The sequence below is a fragment of the Neovison vison genome, chromosome 14 (genome assembly GCF_020171115.1).
Source record: "Neovison vison isolate M4711 chromosome 14, ASM_NN_V1, whole genome shotgun sequence".
Taxonomy (NCBI): Eukaryota; Metazoa; Chordata; class Mammalia; order Carnivora; family Mustelidae; genus Neogale; species Neogale vison.
This window is the reverse complement of record NC_058104.1, coordinates 6,269,067-6,291,800: the sequence shown is the minus strand read 5'-3', so window position 1 is coordinate 6,291,800 and position 22,734 is coordinate 6,269,067. Positions and strand designations below refer to the sequence as shown.

At 47.8% G+C, this 22,734-nt stretch overlaps 1 protein-coding gene across 1 annotated transcript in view; it reads right to left on the bottom strand.

Moving 5' to 3' along the window:
- LOC122895943 (Grid2 interacting protein) overlaps positions 1–1,981 on the bottom strand; it is a 33,191-nt gene extending 31,210 nt beyond the window's left edge. The window contains exon 1 of the mRNA XM_044233802.1: positions 1,568–1,981. Coding sequence (XP_044089737.1) covers positions 1,568–1,981 — 414 coding nt within the window. The remainder of the gene's footprint in view (positions 1–1,567) is intronic.
- Positions 1,982–22,734: the final 20,753 nt, after the last annotated feature.

The following is a 22,734-nucleotide window of genomic DNA, read 5'->3' as shown; positions in this document are numbered from 1 at the left end:
CTGGAAGGTCAGGAGACTTGAACCAGGGCCTCCCGTTGCCAACCAGCCAGCCAGCCAGACTACTGTGCGAGGCAGGGCTAGATCCCAGTTTTGTGGGGGCTTGAAACAAGTGTGACTCTTTTGAAAAACAAACAAACAAACACAAAACAAAACAAAAAACCACAACCACACACACTATGGTGTTATTGTCTGAATGTCTGTGTTCCTCCCAAATTCCTATCTTAAAATCCAAAGTCCCAACAGTGATGGTATTAGGAGGTGGGACCTCTGGGAGGTACTAAGGTCATGAGGGTAGAGCCCTTCTTAATGGGATTAGTGCCCTTAGAAAAGAGACCCCAGGGGCACCTGAGTGGCTCAGTGGGTTAAGCCTCTGCCTTCGGCTCAGGTCATGATCCCAGGGTCCTGGGATCGAGCCCCACATTGGGCTCTCTGCTCAGTGGGGAGCCTGCTTCCTCCTCTCTCTCTCTCTGCCTCTCTGCCTATTTGTGACCTCTCTCTCTGTCAAGTAGATAAATTAAAAAGAGAGAGAGAGAGAGACCCCAGAGGGCTTCCTTGCTCCTTCCACCATGTGAGGACACAGTGAGAAGCCACCGGCTATGGACCAGAAAGTGACTCTCCCCAGACACTGAATCCGCCGGCTCTGAGATCCTGGACTTCTGGCCTCCAGAAATGTGAGAAATACACTGAAATACATTCCTGTTGCTTCTAAGCCTTCCGGTCTCTGGTCTGTTGTTACAGCAGCCGCAACAGACTAAGACACTCAGTTCGTAATCCAGGCAATAGGAGGAATGGCCCACAGCCACACGCCATGGATGAAAGTCACAGCAAAATGTCGAGTACAGGAAGCTCAACACCAGAGAGAACGCACGGTGTATCCAGTAATATAAAGTTCACAAATGGGCAAAAATCAACTATAAGGACGCAAGTCAAAATAGCAACTACTTCTTGTTGCGGTGGACAGAGAAAGGGGCATGCGGAAACTTTCTGGGGTGAAGGAATCATTCTATTTTCTACGCTCTACCATTATCTATATTCTGTCCATCCGCGTTTTTTTTTTTTAATATTTTATTTATTTATTTATTTGAGAGATAGACAGTGAGAGAGAGCATGAGCAAGGAGAAGGTCAGAGAGCGAAGCAGACTCCCCATGGAGCTGGGAGCCTGATGTGGGACTCGATCCCGGGACTCCGGGATCATGACCTGAGCCAAAGGCAGTCGTCCAACCAACTGAGCCACCCAGGCGTCCCTCCATCCGTGTTTTGATCTGGGGGTGATCACGAGGGTGAGTTCATCTGTAAAACCCAGTGAGCTGTCCACTTAATGTACTTTCCTGTACACCTGTGTACCTCAGTAAAAGAGAAGAGCCACCCGGACAAAACCACCACATAGAACCACAAACTTAGGTACAAGGCCTTGAAGCTCGCACGTGGTTATATTTTTGGTAAATATGTCCCTAGAAGTCTCCTCATCTCCAAGCCCGCTCCAGGCCCCGGAAGGACCTACCCCGCCACTGCAGGGGGACCCAGCCAACCGCCTTCCCCAGGGTCCCCCCTCGCCCGGAGTCCTACCTTGCGGCTGAACTCCTGGGCCTTGCGCCTGCGCTCCCGGTGCACGGCCTCCGGGCGCCTCCGGCGGGCTAGGCGCAGCAGCTCGCGGCCCAGGGAGAGGCCTCGGCCGGGGCGCGGGGGCCTCAGGGCTGGGGTCGGGGAAGCGCGGCCGGATCCGGCGCCTGGGTTCGCATCGGGACCCGGGAGCACGCCGAGGCTGGGTGGCACTCGCGGGCAGCGCCGGGCCAGGCGCACGAGGCGCTCGCGGCTCAGGCCACCCACGGCCAGCCCTTCCACCTCCAGGATCTGGTCCCCGGGCCGCAGACCCCCGGCGTGTGCGCTGCTCCCTTCTGTCACCTCCAGGACGAAGCAGGGGCCCGAGCCGCCCAGCCGGAAGCCGAAGTCTTCGGGCCAGCCCTGGTTGGTGGCCGGCATGGCGGCGCTGGAGGTGTGGCTGGAGAGGGAGAGAGCCCCAAGGGCGGATTCATGGCTGCCCTGTCCGAAGTGCCGCAGGCTGCTTAGAGACCCAGGTTCGCCAGGCTGGGCCAATGCTTCTCTCTGCCTCTGAGTGGAGGATTAGTTCTTAAGATAATGTCTCAGCTCCTGGATCCAGCTGTGCCTGAAATTCACCAACTTCCACCTGACAAAACGGCTTCCCAGTTACAGGAGCTCACAAATTCCCACTGACTTTGGCAAATATTTGCCCTTTGAATTGTATGACTCTCCTTTTTTACTTCCTTGGGGGAAGCATGGTAGGGCTGACTTGGAGGTCTCTGGGCTCCTGGGTCTAGGGGAGGGGGTGCCTCTGGCCTCCAAAAGAAGCCAGAGTGTGTGGGTTGGTGAGGTGGCCCCAAACAAACGTGAGCATTAATAAAGGGAGACCTCACTAAAACAGAGTCAGGAGGCCAGAAGGGGGAGCCATACCACTCCTCAATTATAGGAAGGATTATCTATTACAAAGCCCAACAGAAGAATGATAAAACAGAAACGAATCTTTAGGGACGCCTGGGTGGCTCAGTTGGTTGGACGACTGCCCTCGGCTCAGGGCGTGATCCTGGAGTCCCGGGATCGAGTCCCACATCAGGCTCCCAGCTCCATGGGGAGTCTGCTTCGCTCTCTGACCTTCTCCTCGCTCATGCTCTCTCTGTCTCTCTCTCTCAAATAAATAAATAAAAAATCTAAAAAAAAAAAAAAACAAAAAACGAATCTTTGATTTCAAGGCCACCAGGAAAAGACGTGCATTGTCTCTCCTACAGAAAAGGAGCATCCCTGCAACTCGGCCAATGAGCAACAGTGATCACCGCCATCTCTTGCTTCTCTCCAGTGGACTTCTGTTCAAAATCACCCCTCCCAACTTCCTTGTTCTTCTCTGTGAAGTTCCTCTCCTTTGTTTGTTGGACTCGCCTATGGTTTTTGCCATAGCTTGCTTGTCCTGGATTGCTATTCCCTGCCATTCCTGAGTTAACCCATTTTTGTGGGGAAAATAACTTTTATTTTTGAGGTTAACAAACACAGCCCAGGGAGTCTAGGGTAACTGTCCTAGACGGAACAATCTGTGTGTGTTTCTGTAGGTCTGTTTAGAGCAGGGGAGCCCACAGCCCACCGACAGCCTCTGAAATTGTAGGCAGTATGAGTGTAAAGGCTCTGTTTTCTGAGCTCCCCCTCCCAAGACAACTGGACCCCTCTTAGCGGCTGGGGAGTTGGGGTGAGGAGACCTGGGGTTCCAGCAGCATCGTCAACTAGGAACAAGTAGTCTTAAGGGACCATCAGGGAGAATCGGTATCACCTGACCACCAGAGGGCAGTGTGGGTACCATCACCTGGGTGTGGCGGAGGGAGGCTGGCTGGCTGACTCCCAAGCCCATCCCAGGGGACCTGGTCCTTCTCCGACAGGTGGCCATGCTGCCACGGGGCCTCAGGGACACTTACTCTTTCGTTTGATGGCTTCGCTGGAGTCCTGGGTGCACTGGACCCAGATGGGGTGGGGGCATGACCACGTGTTAGCGGCCCTGAGGTCAATTCTTGTACCATGTGGTTAGCTCCCCCACAATCAAAGAGGGGCCGGTTGGCAATTCTGAATTTGGGTCTGGGGCCCATGTTTCCCCTCCATGGGCACAGCTGTAGCAAGGCTGCCTCTCAAAGGCCAGAGGGGCCAATGCCCAGCACCTCTACCAACCTGCGGTGCCCACACGGCCAAAGGAGCTGCCAGCACTTGGACCCCACTGGGCTTCCACACTAAGGCAGGCCCTCCTGTGTGTCCCCAGCCCTGCAAAGTGACTCAAGCCCTCTCCCACCCACCCCGAACTCCTGGTGTGGGCCACTCTATGCTCTCTCACCTTCACCTGGAAACAGGAATCCAGGCTCCTGGCAGGGCTGATGGACTCTTTCAGGGACTGCGAGGGAGGCATCCCAGGGCCGCCCATCCCAGAATACTGCGGCCGACCCCCGCGCTCCCAGGTTTGCTCACCTTCCTCCCTGGCGATTTCAGTGGTTGCAGGGACAGAGCACAGGGCTTGTGGAATGCCTGACACTAGCTTGTTGCCAGCCCTCTGCTGCTCAGGGCCTTGGCGTCAGTTACTGATGCGCCTGAGGTGACAGCTGGAGTTTCTAAGGCAAAGTGATCCTGCGAGTAACCTGAGAAGGCCTCAGTTACCAGGCAGACCAGCAGGATGGCTGGACAGCTTGGCCAGGGCCCAGAGTGGCCGGCGCCTGCTGCGTGGTCCTGGGGGGCGAGCGACGATGCTCAGACAGGAGTGAAGGCTGGGGCTGGGCCATGGGCTGGGTCCACCCGTGAGGTCATGGAGCTTGGCAGGTGGGTCAAGAGGGTTCATCCAGGCTGTTTTGAGGTGAGGGGGTGTCCCTCAGTCCAGCGATGGCAGAGGGAACTGCGGAGACTCAGTGGGAGATGGGGACCCAGTCTCCACGGAGACTATCACTGCAGGAGCCCCAACGGTCAGATTTATCGTCAGAAGAAGGGGAGATCCAGCCCAGGAACAAAGGTTTGGACGGGCAAAAAGATGCTCACCTAAGTACCTTTGGAAGTGAGTGCCGTCTGGAACTAAAGGCGTGTGAAACCGCACACGGCACCGTCCTCTAGCAGAAGCTGCTTCCCACGGGGGTACAGGTTAACGATTCTGAAATCACATACATGCATACTGGGATTGAATAATTAAGTAAATGGTAAATGGCCTGTGGGGGCCAGCTTTCTCTCTGGCCGAGTAGGAAGTTACAGACAAGCAAAGGGGGGAACTAGAATCATCCGTGCGGTACTGGATTAGACTTGGGGATGTCAGAATGAGCTCCTGGTTAGCTCACTATAGCTGCAAATGGACACACAGAATTATTTCTAGATCTGTGTATATACATAGGTTAGTCTACAAACATACGTCTGCTTAGCCTGTCAGCAAGAAGGCGTGGAAGCCAGGTACCCTGGTGGCAATGAACACAGCTAGTGCCAGATCGTGGCTTCTAATATCATTCTCCAATAACAGGAGCCTGGGATCCTTAGAGAAATGACTGATTCTAGAGCTGGAGCAAGAAGCACACAAGCTGAGTCTAGAGCATCTTCTAGGGCCAGAGAGTACACAAGTGCTAAACACACACACACACACACACTCACATGCATGCACCCACGTACAACGGTGCTTGCCAAAGGGACACAGGAGCAAAATGAGAGAGATTTCGTTGGTCAAAGATGGGACAATTTGAGCAAAAAATAAGTAACGTCATACTGCATTATAACCCAAGGTATAAAATAAATATCCGTGAGTCTATACTGAGTAAACTAATGGTTGAATAAGTAGGGAAGAAGAGACATATGTCCCATGCAGTAGAATTCCACATAATTTATAACTTTCCCCCCTTTAAGTGTGGGCTGCCCATAGTGACATCCTTCCAACGAGGACAGCACAAAGGGGCGGGGGGGTCACGGTACTTTACGTTGGAGAAACTGACAAACACGACCTCACGCAGGTGATCAAGGTTAACGGCAACGGGGAGAAATCAGGTTGATGGCACGTGCCCTTTATCTGCTGTGATGAGAACTGCACTTGCTTTTGTGAATTTCCTCTCCTAAGCCCATAATCAGTCTATGAGGAGGGAAAACATCAGACAGATTTAAATGGAGCGACATTCTAAGAATATGGGGTTTGTCAAAGGGACATAGGACCCAGCTGAAAGGGCTCCCCGGGGCCAGTGCTGGAACAATTTGAGCAACAAAGTCAATAACAGAGTGTTGGATTATAACCCCAAAAAAAATGAATATCCATTGGTCCATACTGATAGAGACAAAACAGACTTGACTCTTCAAAATGGCCAAGGTCGTCAAAAACAAGGAAACTCTGAGAGGCTGTCCCAAACTGGAGAGGCCTACGGAGACCTGATGACTAGCTGTCATGTGGGATCCTGGGGCAGAGAAGGGACATTAGGTAAAAACTGAGGAATCATCGGGGCGCCTGGGTGGCTCAGTGAGTTAAGCCGCTGCCTTCAGCTCAGGTCATGATCTCAGGGTCCTGGGATCGAGTCCCGCATCGGGCTCTCTGCTCAGCAGGGGGCCTGCTTTCCTTCCTCTCTCTGCCTGCCTCTCTGCCTACTTGTCCTACTTGTGATTTCTCTCTGTCAAATAAATAAATAAAATCTTTAAAAAAAAAACTGAGGAATCAGAACTAATAACAATGGAAGAACATTAGTTCATTAGTTGGGACAAAGGCACCATAGTAACGCCAGCAACAGGGGACATCGGGTGTGGGGCAACAGAGAGCTACTGTCCCAGCTTTTCCGCGCATGCAACACTATTCTAAAATTAAATTTTTATTATTAAATCCCAGGATGTGGGAGCTGGGGATCAGATGGATGGGACAATACTTTTTTTTTTTTTTTTTGAGAGAGAGAGAGAGAGAGAGAGTGGGGGTAGGCAAGAGGGAAAGGGAGAGAGAGAATCTTAAGTAGGCTCCATGCACAGCACAGAGCCCAACTGGGGCTTGAACTCAAGACCCTGAGGTCAGGACCTGAGCCAAGATCAAGAGTCAGATGCTTACCTGGCAGAGCCACCCGGGCGCCCCTGGGCGATACTCTTAGTAGGTCATGACTATTGAGCTGGATGTTTTCCAGAGTTTGCTTACCCAGAGGGGCTCCAGGTTACTGTGTGTGTATGTGAGAGAGAGAGAGAGATGTCTTTTATATACTCTAGTCTGATTTACATTATAAACTCCACTAGGGAGACTACAGTATATCCTCTTTGGGAAAAAAAAAAAAAAAACTGAGTGAACCAGTGTCCCTAGAGCATGGTCCAAGACTGATAGAACAGCTTAACTGGCTGAGCCATCCAGGCATTCCTCTTTTGTTTTCTTTCTTCTTTTTTTTTAAGATTTTATTTATTTATTTGACAGAGAGAGATTACAAGTAGGCAGAGAGGCAGGCAGAGAGAGAGAGGAGGAAGCAGGCTCCCTGCTGAGCAGAGAGCCCGATGCGGGACTCGATCCCAGGACCCTGAGATCATGACCTGAGCCGAAGGCAGCGGCTTAACCCACTGAGCCACCCAGGCACCCACCTCCTCTTTTGTTTTCTTCATTTACAAACTGATGTTTCTCTAGATGGTAAAAAATGGCGTCACCTGACCCTACTGATGGGAGTGTCAAATAGTAAGATCGTTATGGAGGACTGCTTGATGGTCTGGCTGGCATACTTGGTTGAGCACTTGGCTCTTAGTCTCAGGGTCATGAGTTCGAGCCCCACGTTGGGCACAGAGCCTACTAAAAAAAAAAAAAAGCTAAATGTACACTTATCATGTAACCCACCCATCCTAGGGATTTATGTCCCCCAGAGAAATGACAGTGTATGTCCATGTGCAGACTTGAACACGAACTTGTATAGCAGCACTATTCACAATATCCCCACACTGGAAACAGTTTATAGACTGATCTATGGGCAAATGGACTGGGGTATATCTCCGCAATGGAATGCTACCCTATAATAATGAGAAATGCATTACTGATATACATAACATAAGTCAGCCTGAAAAACATTATGTTAAGTGAAAGAAGCTGGTAACAAGAGGCTCTATGATTCCATTTATATTAAATTCTATAATATGCAAATTGATCATCATCAGAAAGCAGATCAGTGACTTCTGGGGCCAAGGTAGAGGCAAGGGTGAGCTGCAAAGGACCTTGAGAAAACTTGTAGACTTCATATGTATACAGTTTGTTGTGTATACCTTAATAAGGTTGATTTTTATTTTATTTTTTTTGAAGATTTTATATATTTGAGAGAGAGAGAGAGGGAGAGAAAGCGCGAGCACGGGGGTGGGGCTCCGTTAAGCACAGAGCCCAACACAGGGCTCTATCCCAGGACCCTGGATCATGGCCTGAGCTGAAACCAAGCCTCAGATACTTAGCCAACTGTGCCACCCAGGCGCCCCTAAAGTTGATTTTTTCTAAAAGAAGATTTTATTTATTTATTCAACAGACAGAGATCACAAGTAGGCAGAGAGGCAGGCAGAGAGAGAAAGAGAAGAGGAAGCAGGCTCCCTGCTGAGCAGAGAGCCTGATGCAGGGCTCGATCCCAGGACCCTGAGACTGTGACCTGAGCCAAAGGCAGAGGCTTAATTCACTGAGCCACCCAGGCGCCCTCCTAAAGTTGATTTTTATTTTTTTTTTAAAGATTTTATTTATTTATTTGACAGACAGAGATCACAAGCAGGCAGACAGGCAGGCAGAGAGAGGGAGAGGAGGAAGCAGGCTCCCTGCAGAGCAGAGAGCCTGATGCGGGACTCGATCCCAGGACCCTGAGATCATGACCTGAGCCTAAGGCAGCGGCTTAACCCACTGAGCCACCCAGGCGCCCCTAAAGTTGATTTTTAAAACTTGAATTACTTGAGGGGTATACTCCTAAATCCTGTAACTTAAAGGAGATGGGGAAAATGTCACACTGAGCCAGACCCTGGTAATTTTCATAGATAGATAGATAGATGTATATGTATATGTATGTATATACATACATATACCCATATATATATTTATATTTATTTATTTATCTCTCTCATTTGCTTGTCATGCTCTCCTAACAAAGTCAGAATTATTACCTCTAGTTCTGAACGGAGAAGATAGAACTTCAGAGAAATGAAGGGACCTGACCAAGTCATACCAGCTTCTAGTTGGCTGAGGTAGGCTTTGACCCTCCCCAGGCTCCACCCTCTGTCAGACTTTGGGAAGACACAGAGGTCCAAGACCCTGGCATTGACCACAGAAGGACGATGCAGCCCAGCCTGGATCCTTGCTTCGTGCTCCACATTCTGCTTTCTCTAAGGCTTTGCCCAGGATGACCCAAAAGGCTCAAAATGTGCCCTGGTATTTCCAGAAGGTTGAGCCAAGCTGTGCATTTCCTGGGGCATGGGAAGGGGCATCCACATGTTTGGAGATGCTTGGGTGGGCACTGCTGAGAAGGGCTGGTGACCCTGATTCCCCACTTTATTGTACAAGCCAAACTCAAACACCAGCCAGTTCTAAGGAGGCTACCTTCTACCTTCAAATTATAATCAGAACACACCTGCTTCTCTCTGCTGCCACTGCCACCACCTTGGTCCAAGCCACCATCATCCCTCTTCTGGACTGGTCTCCCAGCTTCCCTTGGCCTGGTCTTCCCTTGGCCTCTGCAGTCAACATGGAATCCAGAATGATCTGGTCAATCCAAAGTCAGATTCTGTCACTCCTCCGCTCAAAACCCAACCCATCGCTTAAGTCCTCATCATGCCCTGTGGGACTCTACCCATTCAGGCCTTTTGCACCTCTCTTGCACAGACCTCAGGGCCTTTGCACTAGCTCTTCCCTCCCCCTAGAATCTGTCCCCACCTCCTGAATTTGTTCAGATGTCTCCTGTTCCATCCTATTTCTCTTTCCTTCTCTGCTATCTGCTTCTTCCTAGCACTTCTTACCATCCACATGCCATGTTCCTTGCTGATTGACTGTTTCATGTCTGCCCCCATACCCATGATTGCCCATACCCATGACGGGAGAACTGAAGTTGACCAATGACATAATGGTATTTTAGGGCATTTTGATGATTGCCATGGGGCCAGGCTCTAGCTTTCATCAACAACTTGGATAGCCTATTAATGAAGGTGATTAATGCTAGCTGCTGTAACAAATACCTTCCAATCTCAGTGGCTTAACACAATAAAATTTCATTTATCACTACATGACAGTACAGCATAGGTTGGATGGCTCTCCTGGATTGGGCTGAGGGTTTCCTCTGCGAAAAGAGGTGGGGTTCTCGATCCTTCTGTCGGGTACTGACATTTTAGACACTGACATTTTAGACACGCAATCATCTCCAACCTTCCAGAAGGAGGTCACCTGCCCCCCGCCTTCATCATCTGAGGACACCATGCAGATATTCTCAGAGGCTTTGGGTAGCTTGACATGACATGACTTCAAGATATGGATGCCCAGTTTGGACTCTCTCTACTCCGTCCAGAGTGGCTGGATGTGTCAGGAGGACTTGGCACGTGGTCGCTTCTCCAGAGGTCACTGCAGAAGGGAAGGAGATTGCCAGAGGGTTGTGCAAGGATACTTTAAAGGCCCGGTCTAGTAGTGACCTGCATTTCTTCTGCTCACTTTAATACCTGGAATGAACTTCGAAGGAGCCTGAGATGTAGAGTTTTCCCTTGTAGCCCAGGAAAAGGAGGTGCTGTGGCAAACACCTGATGTTGTCTCTACCACAGATAAGGACAGGAATCTTCCTAACTGGCCTGCAAATGTTGGGGTGCTGGGGAAGACAGTGGGCAGAGACTCAGCTCCCATAGTCAGGGATGTTAGTTATGGCAGTTATTTCAATCTAACAGGACAGAAAGACAGCTGGCTTAGCAATAAACAGGGCAGGAGTTGTGGGCTTTCTGGACCATGGGTCTGGTATGCATTAAGGAAGGGGCTTGCTGGGAGTAGTCTCTGAAGAGGAGGGTGGCAATGATGATCAACATTTGGGACAGTAAATCCCACGGGCATGCCCTGGGAAGTGTTAGTATATTCTATATACTAATTGTTAGTATATACTATACTATATACTAAGTGTTAGTATATAATATGACGGTGACAGTGAAACAGCTGCCATGTCCAGATCCAGACGGATCCAGGCCTGACTCCCTGCTCAGCCCTCGTCACAGGTCTTGGGCCTGCAGTTGCAAAGTCAGGCTGGTCTGTGAGCCCCGTGCTAGCCGGAGCCCCTCCCAGCACCCTGCTTCCACAAGAGAAGGGAGATCAGCCCTGGAGCATCTCATCTTTCTTATGTTCACTTCACTTTTGTCCTGTCTTCCCTATTTGGTCCTGTTTTCTATTCACAGCAAAGTTATTTTATCTTGTTTTGTGTGTAAACCATCTCCAGTCCTGCCTGGAAGACAATAGGGAGATGTAAATGAAGTGAGTGGAGAAAAGTTTGTGATACTGAAAAGTTGGCTCTTCTCATTCCTTTGATCCACTGCTCATCAAGGTCCTTGGTGGGGGAAGAGAATGGTGGAAGGGCAGGTTGGGGACGGGGGGGGGGTGGATTGAGCCCTGAAAGAGCCACCTTTCAACCTCCTTCAGTCTGTCTTCTGGAAAGACAAATGTTCGAAAGTCAAACTAGTTTTCTGGTGCCAAGTTGGGGATTTGGGAAAGGAAAAAGATATTGCAAAAGCTTATGGTCTGTCGTATATACCAGAGAGTGGGAGCACTTGCGCTGGGACTAAGAGCCTCTTGCACACCTGAAGAAGAGTCTGAGTGGTGGGCAAGGAGGGGAGACTCATGAGGGAAGCTTGGAGGAGCAGACTCATTGCTCCCCTGGAACCTGGTTCGTGGGAGCCATGCTAAGTCCAGTTATGGGAAAACAGAAAAGGTTGCATTCGGCACAGTGTGAACTCCTCTCCGCTGCGCAAGCTCCCCCTGGGGGCCCCAACGCACTCTCGGGAGCACCATCAGAATCAGGAGGAGTTAACGCTAGCTGCTGTAACAAACCACCTCCCTGTTCGATGTGAGACAAACGGGGTATCCTAGACGCCTCTCCCTCGGGTCCGCTGCTTCATAACAATGTTCAGAACTGCTTCAGGGGTTCCCCTGCCCCAGCCCGCAGACTTTGTAAGTAGTTAATCCTGGTGATTCTGGAGCTCCTGGATGGCGATGCACCATCTGTATCAAGAGGAGGTGCCCTGCTGGCTGGTTGATCCAGAGGAACCCACAGGACCCGGTGGACTGATTCACTGTTATTACTGATGGTAGGATGAGGCGTTCTCTGGGGACATTTCACGGAGCATGTGCCATGCTCATTCCAGGCCCCTCCTTGAGCCTCCTCTCTTCTAGCCTCCCTGAAGAGATTAATAAATACTTCTTCTCTTTGGCTTCCATGGCAGCCCTCTTCCTTCATTCCTCAAGTTGGGTTGACCACCCGGACTTGGCTGTCTTTGCCAGTTCCTCCTTTGCTTCTGGCCCATGATATTGGAGAGCCTCTGCCTCTTCTCTCTTTACACGTTTTTGCTCACCCTAAGGAATTGCATCCGTTCTGGGTGACCTTGCAGCACTAGTGACTGCAGCTTTGTGGCTAAAATTTCCTCCCCCTTCCTTTGAATATACATTTCCTTGAATCTACACCAGGAGAAGGCTGCCAGGAAGGAATGTTATTAATAGATTTGCCTTTGCGTCTGGAAACAAAGGACACCCACCACACACTCCGGCTGTGTACTAAGCACCTCACATTTCCTTGGTGGCACTTCTCGTTCATTCTGGGCTTTATCTAGTTTGGGGGATGCTTTTGACAGATTCCTATCATTCCAGATACAATGACTTATTAGATGCCCACTTACTGAGTGCCTACCCAATACTGTCTTATTACCACGAAGTGCCATTTATGTCTTCCTGCCACTCTGAGATGACATTCACAACACTGTCCCTTGTCCTTCTCCACCCTCTTTCTGTGTAACTTACAAATAAACCAAGTGGAGTACAAATTGAATCCATACCCCTTTCTAGTATTACCAGGTCTGCATCTGGAATTTTCTTCTCCCCTGAGCAGTAGCTCCTGATTTGGGAGAAACTGATCTCCCTAGAAGCTTTGGCAAGAGGTCCTCATTTAACTCCTTAAATGGCACATTCCATTTTCCTGGTCACATCACTGGTTCGTGAGGGAGCCCATGACTCAAGTCAGGCAGAGTGAATTTCAGCACTCCACTGCGAATGCCAGGGTAAACTTCCCCTTTCTCCTCTCACTGGAAGTGAATGTGGAAGCATGAAGCCCCAGGGGTGGCTGGCAGCCATCCCACCACCAGGAGGAAAGCTGTTCTGGGGAATGAGGCTGATACTTGGGGACAGAGCGAGGAACACAAAGAACCTCTGTCTTTGATGATGCCATTGAGCTGCTGGTTCAAACCATTTCTGAAGCCTGCCCCATCTCTGAACATGACAGTGGCAGAGGCCAGGAAGTCTCCTTTGTCGTTTGATCCAGTCTGAGGTGGGCTTACTATCACTTGCAACATAAAGAACTTCGATACCTCAAACCTCTGGTGTCAGAAATACTTCCCCTTTTGTTGTTCTGTATGGATCCTATTTGCTAACCATAATACTAGTGGCCAGAATTGATCAAATGGGTTTTACATGCCTACATCATCTCATTTAATCTTCATGACAACCCTTGGAGGTAGATTCTGTTTGTGATGAGGAAATTGAGACTCAGAGAGGTTAAGTAACCGGCCTAAAACCACACAGCCAGAAGAGATGGATCCTGGACTGGAATTTAGGAAGCCTGATTCCTGAGTTCATTCTCTTAACCCTTACATGACTTCCCATCCAATGTTCTCATTCTGGAATTTCCTCCTGGATTGACATTCATGTCTGTGCTGCCCAGAGTCCTGTCGGTCCCAATTCACTTGGTGTCCAGAGTGAGCCTGGGAACTAACTGATGTAGGCAGGCTGGATCCGAGGACCCAGAGCGGGGCCCGCAGGACGAACCAAGAGGGTCCTTGATATCGTGTAGGATAGAAATAAAATGCAAGCCAGGAGGAAGTAAGAGCAGAGTTTATTGAAGATATAGAGAGAAGATACAAACAGAGCGTCTGGGACACTTGGAATGGAAAAGGAGCGAGTCTCATCTTTACTTGTGGCCTAGGACGACCTCGCCCGGTCACTCCATAGGGGTTATCTATGGGGCTGGGAGACTCCAGAGAAATAATGGACTCCTTGACTTTCATAAGAAGGACATACATTATCGGTACGATAAGCCGTGTATGGGGCAAGAGTGCAGATCCTAGCAAGAGTAGAAGCAGGAGGGGCGCCTGGGGGTTCAGTGGGTTAAAGCCTCTGCCTTCTGCACAGGTCATGATCTCAGGGTCCTGGGATCGAGCCCCACATAGGGCTCTCTGCTCAGCAGGGAGCCTGCTTCCCCCTCTCTCTCTGCCTGCCTCTCTGCCTACTTGTGATCTCTGTCTGTCAAATAAATAAATTTTAAAAATCACCCCCCCACACACAAAAAATAGAAGCAGGAAAAGGAGCAAAAAAGAGGTTTTCTTGTTTTTCTGTCTTATTACCACGAAGTGACATTTATGTCTTCCTGCCACTCTGAGATGACATTCACAACATTGTCCCTTGTCCTTCTCCACCCTCTTTCTGTGTAACTTACAAATAAACCAAGTGGAGTACAAATTGAATACTTTATACAGAAGGCTCACCCTCCATCAGCCCACCTGTAATTTCCGGCTTGTCTGCCTTTTCTCCAGGTTGACAGGTGGCTTTGCTTTTCTGAAAATATCTCAGCGGTTGTCCTGAGACCATTCAGCCCAGACTCAATGTCCAGGGCCGCATGCTCCTTTTGCCCAGCACTGCTAGCCGAGGGATGGCCAGATTCCAATTGTGAGACTCATTCTTCGTCTCAGCCAAGACAGAAAACTAGAACCTCTGTTGAGAGGCATTCATATGGTGGCTGGAGATGGGGTCTCCAGATTTAGCAAATGAAAATACAGGGCGCCTGGGTGGCTCAGTGGGTTAAGCCGCTGCCTTCGGCTCAGGTCATGATCTCAGGGTCCTGGGATCGAGTCCCGCATTGGGCTCTCTGCTCAGCAGGGAGCCTGCTTCCTCCTCTCTCTCTCTCTCTCTCTCTCTTTTTTTTTTTTAAAGATTTTATTTATTTATTTGAGAGAGAGAGAGAGAGACAGTGAGAGAGAGCACGAGCGAGGAGAAGGTCAGAGAGTGAAGCAGACTCCCCATGGAGCTGGGAGCCTGATGCGGGACTCGATCCCGGGACTCCAGGATCACGCCCTGAGCCGAAGGCAGTCGTCCAACCAACTGAGCCACCCAGGCGTCCCTCCTCTCTCTCTCTCTGTCTGTCTCTCTGCCTACTTGTGATCTCTCTCTGTTAAATAAATAAATAAAATCTAAAAAAAAAAAAAAAGAAAATACAGGACACTCTGTTAAATTAGAATTTTAGAGAAACAAGAGATACTTTTTGAGTATAAGTATGCTTACACCCTTGTTTGAGAGAGACCACAGGTGATGGTGGACTGAACTATTGTTGACCAGGGTAACAGAGCATTTGGGGGAGGAGAGCTGAGCAGTGCACCAGATCAAGACTGGCTCAGGAGTGATCAGGAAATGGAGGTTCTGACCTGACAATCGCGTTTGACCTGGTAGCTTTAAGGGGCAGCAATCAAGGCAGCAGAGGCCAAGTAGAAATTCCAAAGTATTAGCTACACTGTGCTCCCACCTGGCCAATGGTGCAACACAGGGCCCCAGGGGCTGACCAGAGGACTTTGTGTCTTGGTGATGTCCAGGATATCGACGTCTCCTGGGTAGCTTTCATCTTTTCTCTTGCATTCATGCAACGCACTTTTATTGAGCATCTATTATGAGCCAGCCACTCAAAGAGTTGCTACCAAGAGAGCAGGACGCAAATACAGACCCAATCCTTGGCTTCCAACAAAAATGCCTGTGTTGTGTCCCTTTAAAAATTGTTCTTCTTTTTTCCTCCATTGTAAAACTCCTCCTGACCAATACTATGAAGTCCTGTATCCCATTTCCAAAGTATAGCCTCAGTCATTCCCTTGGGGAAGGGAGATCATGGTATAAAAGATCATGGTATAAATTCCTGTCAACCGATCTTGCAGCGGGTAAAAAACTGATAGCACAGGTCCAGTTTCAGGGGCTGACAGGAGGGTTTAGGGACGCTCCAAGGAGAAATTCTTCACCATGAGTTTCACAGGCGATACCATCCTTCCTATCACGTTTGAATTCCATGTTTGATCTTAGGCTTAAGCAGTGTTTTCTTCTATGCTATTTATAAAATGTAAGTGTCAAGGTCCGCGCTTGGAGGTTTTGAAGAACAGAGGGAAAGAGTAAAATGCCAGAAACACATGAGTTTCACGAACTGACAAACCACCGAGTGATTTATCCTGAGAAAGCAATTCAACTGAAAAAAAAAGCTATGAATATGTAGTTGCAAAACTATTTATAGTATTAAAAAGCAGGAAATCATACAAATTCCAAACAATAATATTGAGTTCATTATATTGTATCCCTGGATAATGATTAAAACTGTCTGGATAGGGCGCCTGGGTGGCTCAGTGGGTTAAGCCTCTGTCTTCAGCTCAGGTCATGGTCCCAGGGTCCTGGGATTGAGCCCCACATCGGGCTCTCTGCTCAGCGGGGAGCCTGCTTCTCCCTCTCCCTCTGCCTGCCTCTCTGCCTACTTGTGATCTCTCTGTCAAATAAAAAAATTTTAAAATACCTATCTGGGTAGAGGAAAAGCACTTATGATAAACAGAAAGGAGCAAAACACAAAAACTGTTTAGATGCTCTGATTGTATCTATGTAAATCATTTAAATGAAGATATAAAATTCATGGTTTTATGTATATAGAAATGCACAAAAATTAAGTAGCACTTAAGAGAATAAAATTGAGCCTTTTCCTTGGCTGTTATTTATATATTTCTATAAGGTATAAAAGGAGTTTAAAAAGAAAAATATACAGTGGGGAAAGAAGAGCTGAGTGACTGCATATTTCGGTCAGGATTAAGCCTAACATTTTAAGTTGCAAGTTACAGAAGATGTAACTCCACATGGTTTTAAAAAAATAAAGGGGACTGGGATGCCTGGTGACTCAGTCAGTTAAGCATCTGACTCTTGATTTCTGCTCAGGTCATGATCTCAGGGTCCTGGGAATGAGCCCTCAGGCTCTGTATTAGGGGCAGTGAGCTTGGGATTCTCTCCTGCCCCCTCACTCTGCCCCACCCCTGCATGTGCATGTGCTCTCTCTCTCTCTCTCTCAAATAAATAAATATAATCTTGAAAAAAATAAAGGGGACTTTTGGCTCACCTAACAGTGAAGTCCAGAGGTGGTATAAGCTTCAGGTACAGTTTGCTCAGGGCTCTGCTTCATTTCTCTGTGCTTCTCTCCGGTGGAACCTCTCCAGTGCATAGGCTTCATTCTTGGACTGGCTTTTCTCCTAGTCCCAAGATAAGAGAAGTGAATCTACAGGGTTTCTCTTTAATATCTTTATTCAGTCTAGAGGAGAGGGGGCACCATTGAACAGGAATCCTAGCTTCATTCTAACTGGGTCCCTCGCATTCCAGAGGCTGGTTTTGTTTTGAAAATTATTGTGGCGGGGTGCCTGGGTGGCTCAAAGGTCAGGCGTCTGCCTTCAGCTCAGGTCATAATCCTAGGGTCCTGGGATCAAGCCCCACATTGGCCTTCCTGCTCGGTGGGAAGCCTGCTTCTCCCTCTCCCACTCTCCCTGCTTCTGTTCCCTCTCTCGGCGTGTCTCTCTCTGTCAAATAAATAAATAAAATCTTAAAAAAAGAAAAATCATTGTGATAAAGGAGAGGATTATCCTGATTGGCTGATACCAATTAAGTCCCACCCCTAGAGCTGCGGGTAGTTCAATCCTACCCTAAGAGCAGGTAGGGAGGTATGTGGCTGACATGTTGAGTCTTAGAGTCCCTTGAACCACGTATGTACATAAGAGTGTCACGGAAGCTGGGATGTGAGTTAGAAGGCAGTTGAGAATTTGAAAAATACACTGCGCCTTAGCTACATGCTTGAAGTGTTCCCCTTCCCTTCTGAAATGACCTCAGCCATCACAGGGAGAAATTCCAGGTGAATGAAAGATAAAAGTATAAAGCAACTAGAAGAAAATACTGGAGAATATACTCATAAATTGTGTGTGTGTGTGTGTAATTTTGAAGTAATAAATACCTTTTTAATAAGACTTTTTTTAAAGCCAAAAGAAAAGACCGATAAATATATTTCGGAATTTAAAATCTCTGTATGACCAAGTCACCATGAGCCAAGCTAACAGATACCGGACACATAGAAGAAAATATCTGGAATTCCAGCCAGAGACAAAGGACTAATATTCAGAATATTAGTCTTATTAATATTTCGTCCTTGTTGTAACAATAACTTACCAGTGTTAGCTCAACACAGCCAGAGGCTATATTTCCTGGCTCCCCTTTGGCCACGTGATCAAGTTCCTGCAGGTGGAACTTGAGCAGGAAAAGCTAAGGACAGCCTGCAAGGGTCAACAGCCGTTCTTTCCTTTCCGTCTGTCCCCTTTTTCAGGCACGCAAAGGTGGTGACCTTAGGGCAAGGACACCACCCTAGTGCTGTGACTCCGAACTGTGCACAGAGGCCCCTGGGGAGCCACAGCGAACTGAGGGGTGCCGTGGGCTCTCTTAGCAGTTTGAGGAAATGAAGCTGCATCTGTGTTGCACGTGGCATGACAGCTTGAACTAGTTCACGTTTTCAACGTAAGAACACTAAATTCCTGATAGCGCATCTTTTTTTTTTTTTTTAGATTTTATTTATTTGTTTGATAGAGAAAGAGAGCACAAGTAGGCAGAGAAGCAGGCAGAGAGAGAGGGGGAAACAGGTTCCCCGCTGAGCAGAGAGCCCGATGTGGCGCTCCATCCCAGGACACTGAGATCAGGACCTGAGCCGAAAGCAGAGGCCCAACCCACTGAGCCACGGAGGCACCCCGTGATAGCACATCTTTGAGAAGAGGGATTTTGGAAGCAATTGTCCCAGGAATATCTAGGTTGAGCAAGAAATGAGAATGGTTTCCCATCTGATTTTAAAGTTTGGTAAATTGTACCAGGGGTGCTATGTTGTTAGGGCATAAATATTTATGAAGTTGTTTAGAGGTCATTATGTAATAGATGGGATTGTTATTCTTTTGGCCAAGGAGCTCTGCGAAACAATTTCTAAGACACGTAAGGGTGCTGGTACAGAGAAGGTTTGGGAATTTGTGTCTCGTGGTGGAGAGAACAAGACTGGAAGAATCTGGGTCCTCATGTGATCTCATGTGATCCTGTGGATGTCCTCGAACAGAAATGCCTAATGTTGCTGAACTGCCACCTACCTCTGGACTCTAGACTTGTTTCCTATCCAAGCCACTGTGTTTGGGAGTCTCTCTGTTTCGACAGCATACAGACAATGTTGCTGGCCTGCCTATAGCCCCACAGCCCACCATAGAGGTCACCCTCAGACAGTTCCTGTACATGCTGATGATTTCCTGAGTTTCTGCCTGAGAGGGTTCTCTGCTTGGGGCTGGGCTGGCCTCTGTGTGGGCAGACAAGAAAGACTAGGGAGTTACTGCCCCAGGAGTGGTTGGCTGAAGATCCTGGTGCTTTGTCCCTCAGTGGAACAATTCTGAGGCATAGTCTATGGAGCCTCTTAGAGGAACCCAGGAGGGACTGTACCCTAGATGCCCACCGCTACTCATCAACCTCTGCTTTCTTGGCTTTCTACTCTTCTCTCACTTTCCCAATCCCTCGCCATGTTTCCTGGGACTGTCTCCAAAAACAAGCTACTTATGCCAGATCCTTGTCTTGGAGTTTGCTTATTTTGGGGCAGGGGTTGGTTACCTAACTGGGAGAAGCACTAGCCCATACCCTAGCAAATACATAAAATATGTAAATAAGTACTGCAAAGCAACAAGAGAATGGTAAACAGCTCAAATAAAAATGGCAAAGGATTGGGGCGCCTGGTGGTTCAGTGGGTTAAAGCCGCTGCCTTCGGCTCAGGTCATGATCCCAGGATCCTGGGATCAAGCCCCGCGTCGGGCTCTCTGCTTAGCAGGGAGCCTGCTTCTCTCTCTCTCTCTCTCTCTCTCTGCCTGCCTCTCTGCCTATTTGTTATCTCTGTCTGTAAAATAAATAAATAAATAAAAATCTTTATTAAAAAAAACCTTTAAAAAATGGCAAAGGATAATTGTAAGCAACTCACAATAGAGGAACGATGATTTGTTAGTAAACACATAAGATGTCCACCAGGAACTGGCCAGTGGTAATTGAGATAGCCCAGCCCAGTAATTGAGAACACCAAATGATTCGTGGTCCAATGGTCTGAGTTTGAATCGTGGCTCTAATACTTTCTGGCTCTATGTCCCTAGGAAAAATATTTAGCTTCTTTGTGCCTCTATTTCCTCATCTATAAAAGTGGTATAATAGGTCATCTGGGCAGCTCAGTTGGTTAAGCGTCTGCCTTCAGCTCAGGTCATGATCTCGGGGTCCTGGGATTGACTCCCACAGTGGTCTCCCTGATCAGCCGGGAGCCTGCTTTTCCCTCGCCTGCCCACTTGTGCTCTCTGTCACTATCTCTGTCTCTCTCAAACAAATACTTTTAAAAAGTGGTAATATAATAATTCTCTTACTGAGTTCCTATAAAGATTAAATGATAAATAATTAAAAATATTTTAAGTGCTTAGAACAGTACCTGCAACACAGGTATCACTATGTAAACGTCTGTTAAGCAAATAAATAAAATGCCATTTCACCCATCAGAATGGTAAATACTAAAGGAACCAATCTATTAAATGTTGGAAAGGATCTGGAACGACAGACTCTCTCAGACATTTGTGGCTGAAGAGCAATTTAATGGCATTTATTAAAATTAAAATGCTTACATGTTCTTGGGGCACTTGGGTGGCTCTGTGGGTTAAGCTTCTGCCTTCGGCTCAGGTCATGATCTCAGGGTCCTGGGATCAAGCCCCGCATCGGGCGGGGGGGGGGGGTCCCTGCTCAGCAGGGAGCCTGCTCCCTCCTCTCTCTCTGCCTGCCTCTCTGCCTACTTGTGATCTCTGTCTGTCAGATAAATAAATAAAATCTTTTAAAAAATGCCCATACGTTCTTTGGCCTGGGAATTTTACTTCACTTGGCTGCCCTAGAAAATACACCTACTTGTGTGTAATAAACCTCATTCAGGTATTTCCACCACAGCATTGTTTGCAACACAAACCGAAATGAACCTAAATGTTGAGTAATAGGACAGTTAAACTGCAAACTGGTGGCCCTCGGGTTAAATTTGTCCTGCAGGGATGTTCTGCTTAGCCTGAACAGTGTTTTAAAGTCCTGGATTGGTTGCCAACATTACAAAAATTAGATTTACATTACAAAAAAACCAGATTTTCACATACTTTTAAAACACTGGAATCAAAAGGTGCCTGGGTTGCTCAGTTGGTTGAGTGCTCCCACTCTTGGTTTCAGGTCAGGTCATGATTTCAGGGTCCTGGGATTGGCCCCACGTCAGGCTTTGTCCCCAGCTCGAAGTGTGCTTGAGATTTTCTCTCTGCCTCTCCTCTCAGTCATTCACTCGCTCATTCTGTCTCTAAAATAAACAAAATCTTAAAACAAACAAACACTGGGGGGTGCCTGGGTGGCTCAGTGGGTTAAAGCCTCTGCTTTAGGCTCAGGTCATGATCCCAGGGTCCTGGGATCAAACCCCACATTGGGCTCTCTGCTCAGCAGGGAGCCTGCTTCCTCCTCTCTGCCTGCCTCTCTGCCTACTTGTGATCTCTGTATGTCAAATAAACAAATAAAATCTTTAAAAAAAAAAAACACTGGAATTCAAGTTAACAATCTTCAGATCTGTGTAAATAGCATTTCTGCTCACAAGATACACCTGCTTCACGTTGTCACTTTACTACCTGAGTCCCTTGTAGGCAGTGGAAAGTGGGACCCTGGCAGATGAGTTAAGGCTCAGCTATGTAATGAGATGTCTATAATGAGGTAAATACAATATAGTAGGATAGATACGTGGAAAGATCACCAAGACTGAAAAAAAAAAAAAAAGGAAGATGGAGGGCCATTATGATGCCATTTTTGCAAACAGCAACGAATTATGTATTTGTCTATATACACTAGAATGTAAACTATAAAGTTCAGGAATTTTTGGTTTTTTTGCTCTACTCTCTGTGCTGAGAATAGTACTTGGCATATACTGGGTACTCAACATATATTTGTTGAATAAATATTTCTAAATAAATGTATAAAGGAATTTGGGGAGGGACATACTAAATAAGTGATTGATTTTGTCAAGGGACTGGGATTTGGGGGTGGCGTTTGAGGAACTGCTTTGTATAGTCTGATTTTTTTTTTTTTTAAACAAGCACAGAGTGTTGTATTACTCGTGTATACTTTAAAAAATTAAAGACGACCCGGCACAAAAAGCCATAAGTGATCAAACCCAGATTCAAAGTTAAGTCTCCACTGAAACCATCCCGAGAAAAATGAATGGGGATAAAAATAAAGTTCTGCATTTATGAGCCAAAAAAAAGTAACCCAAAATACTTAACCGCTGGTTCAGAATTAATCAGCAGGGTGATGAGTCAGCTGGAGACACTGATGTGATCTAGCCCACTCTGGATGTGGGATGAGGTTCCATCCATAACCACAGTTTTCCCTGGTGGCCTCACAGCTTCTGATCTGCAGCTTTTGTTTTTTTTTCAATTCTGTGTCCACGAGTTTATGAAGGCTTTGCACACCATGTACCAAGGCACCCAGCTTGTAAGTTTCTTAAAAAGGAAAAAGAAAAGGAATCAAGAAGCTGTGGTAGGTCGCAAAGACAGAAAAAGAGAAGAGCTTGAAAGCCAGTGTTTGGAGATCAGACGGTTCCCCTCAAAGGAAGGACAGGCCTGACAGATTTTCAGAGGCATCAAGAATAGACTGGTCTTCGCGGATGCAGAGGCGTTCGGAGCAAAGGGACACCCCATAGGGGGCTTCTCGGTGCTATGTTTGGAAGCAGCTCTTCTCACCCCAGGTTCAACTATCATTAAACAGCTTTCCTTCTTATCCTCCAGGTTTGCAGTCAAGCAATTGTTCACTGTTCCTGGAGACAGGATGTTCAGAGCTGTTCTGAGACATCAGGAGCAAAGACACTGGGACGGGTCGGACGGGGACGGGTCGG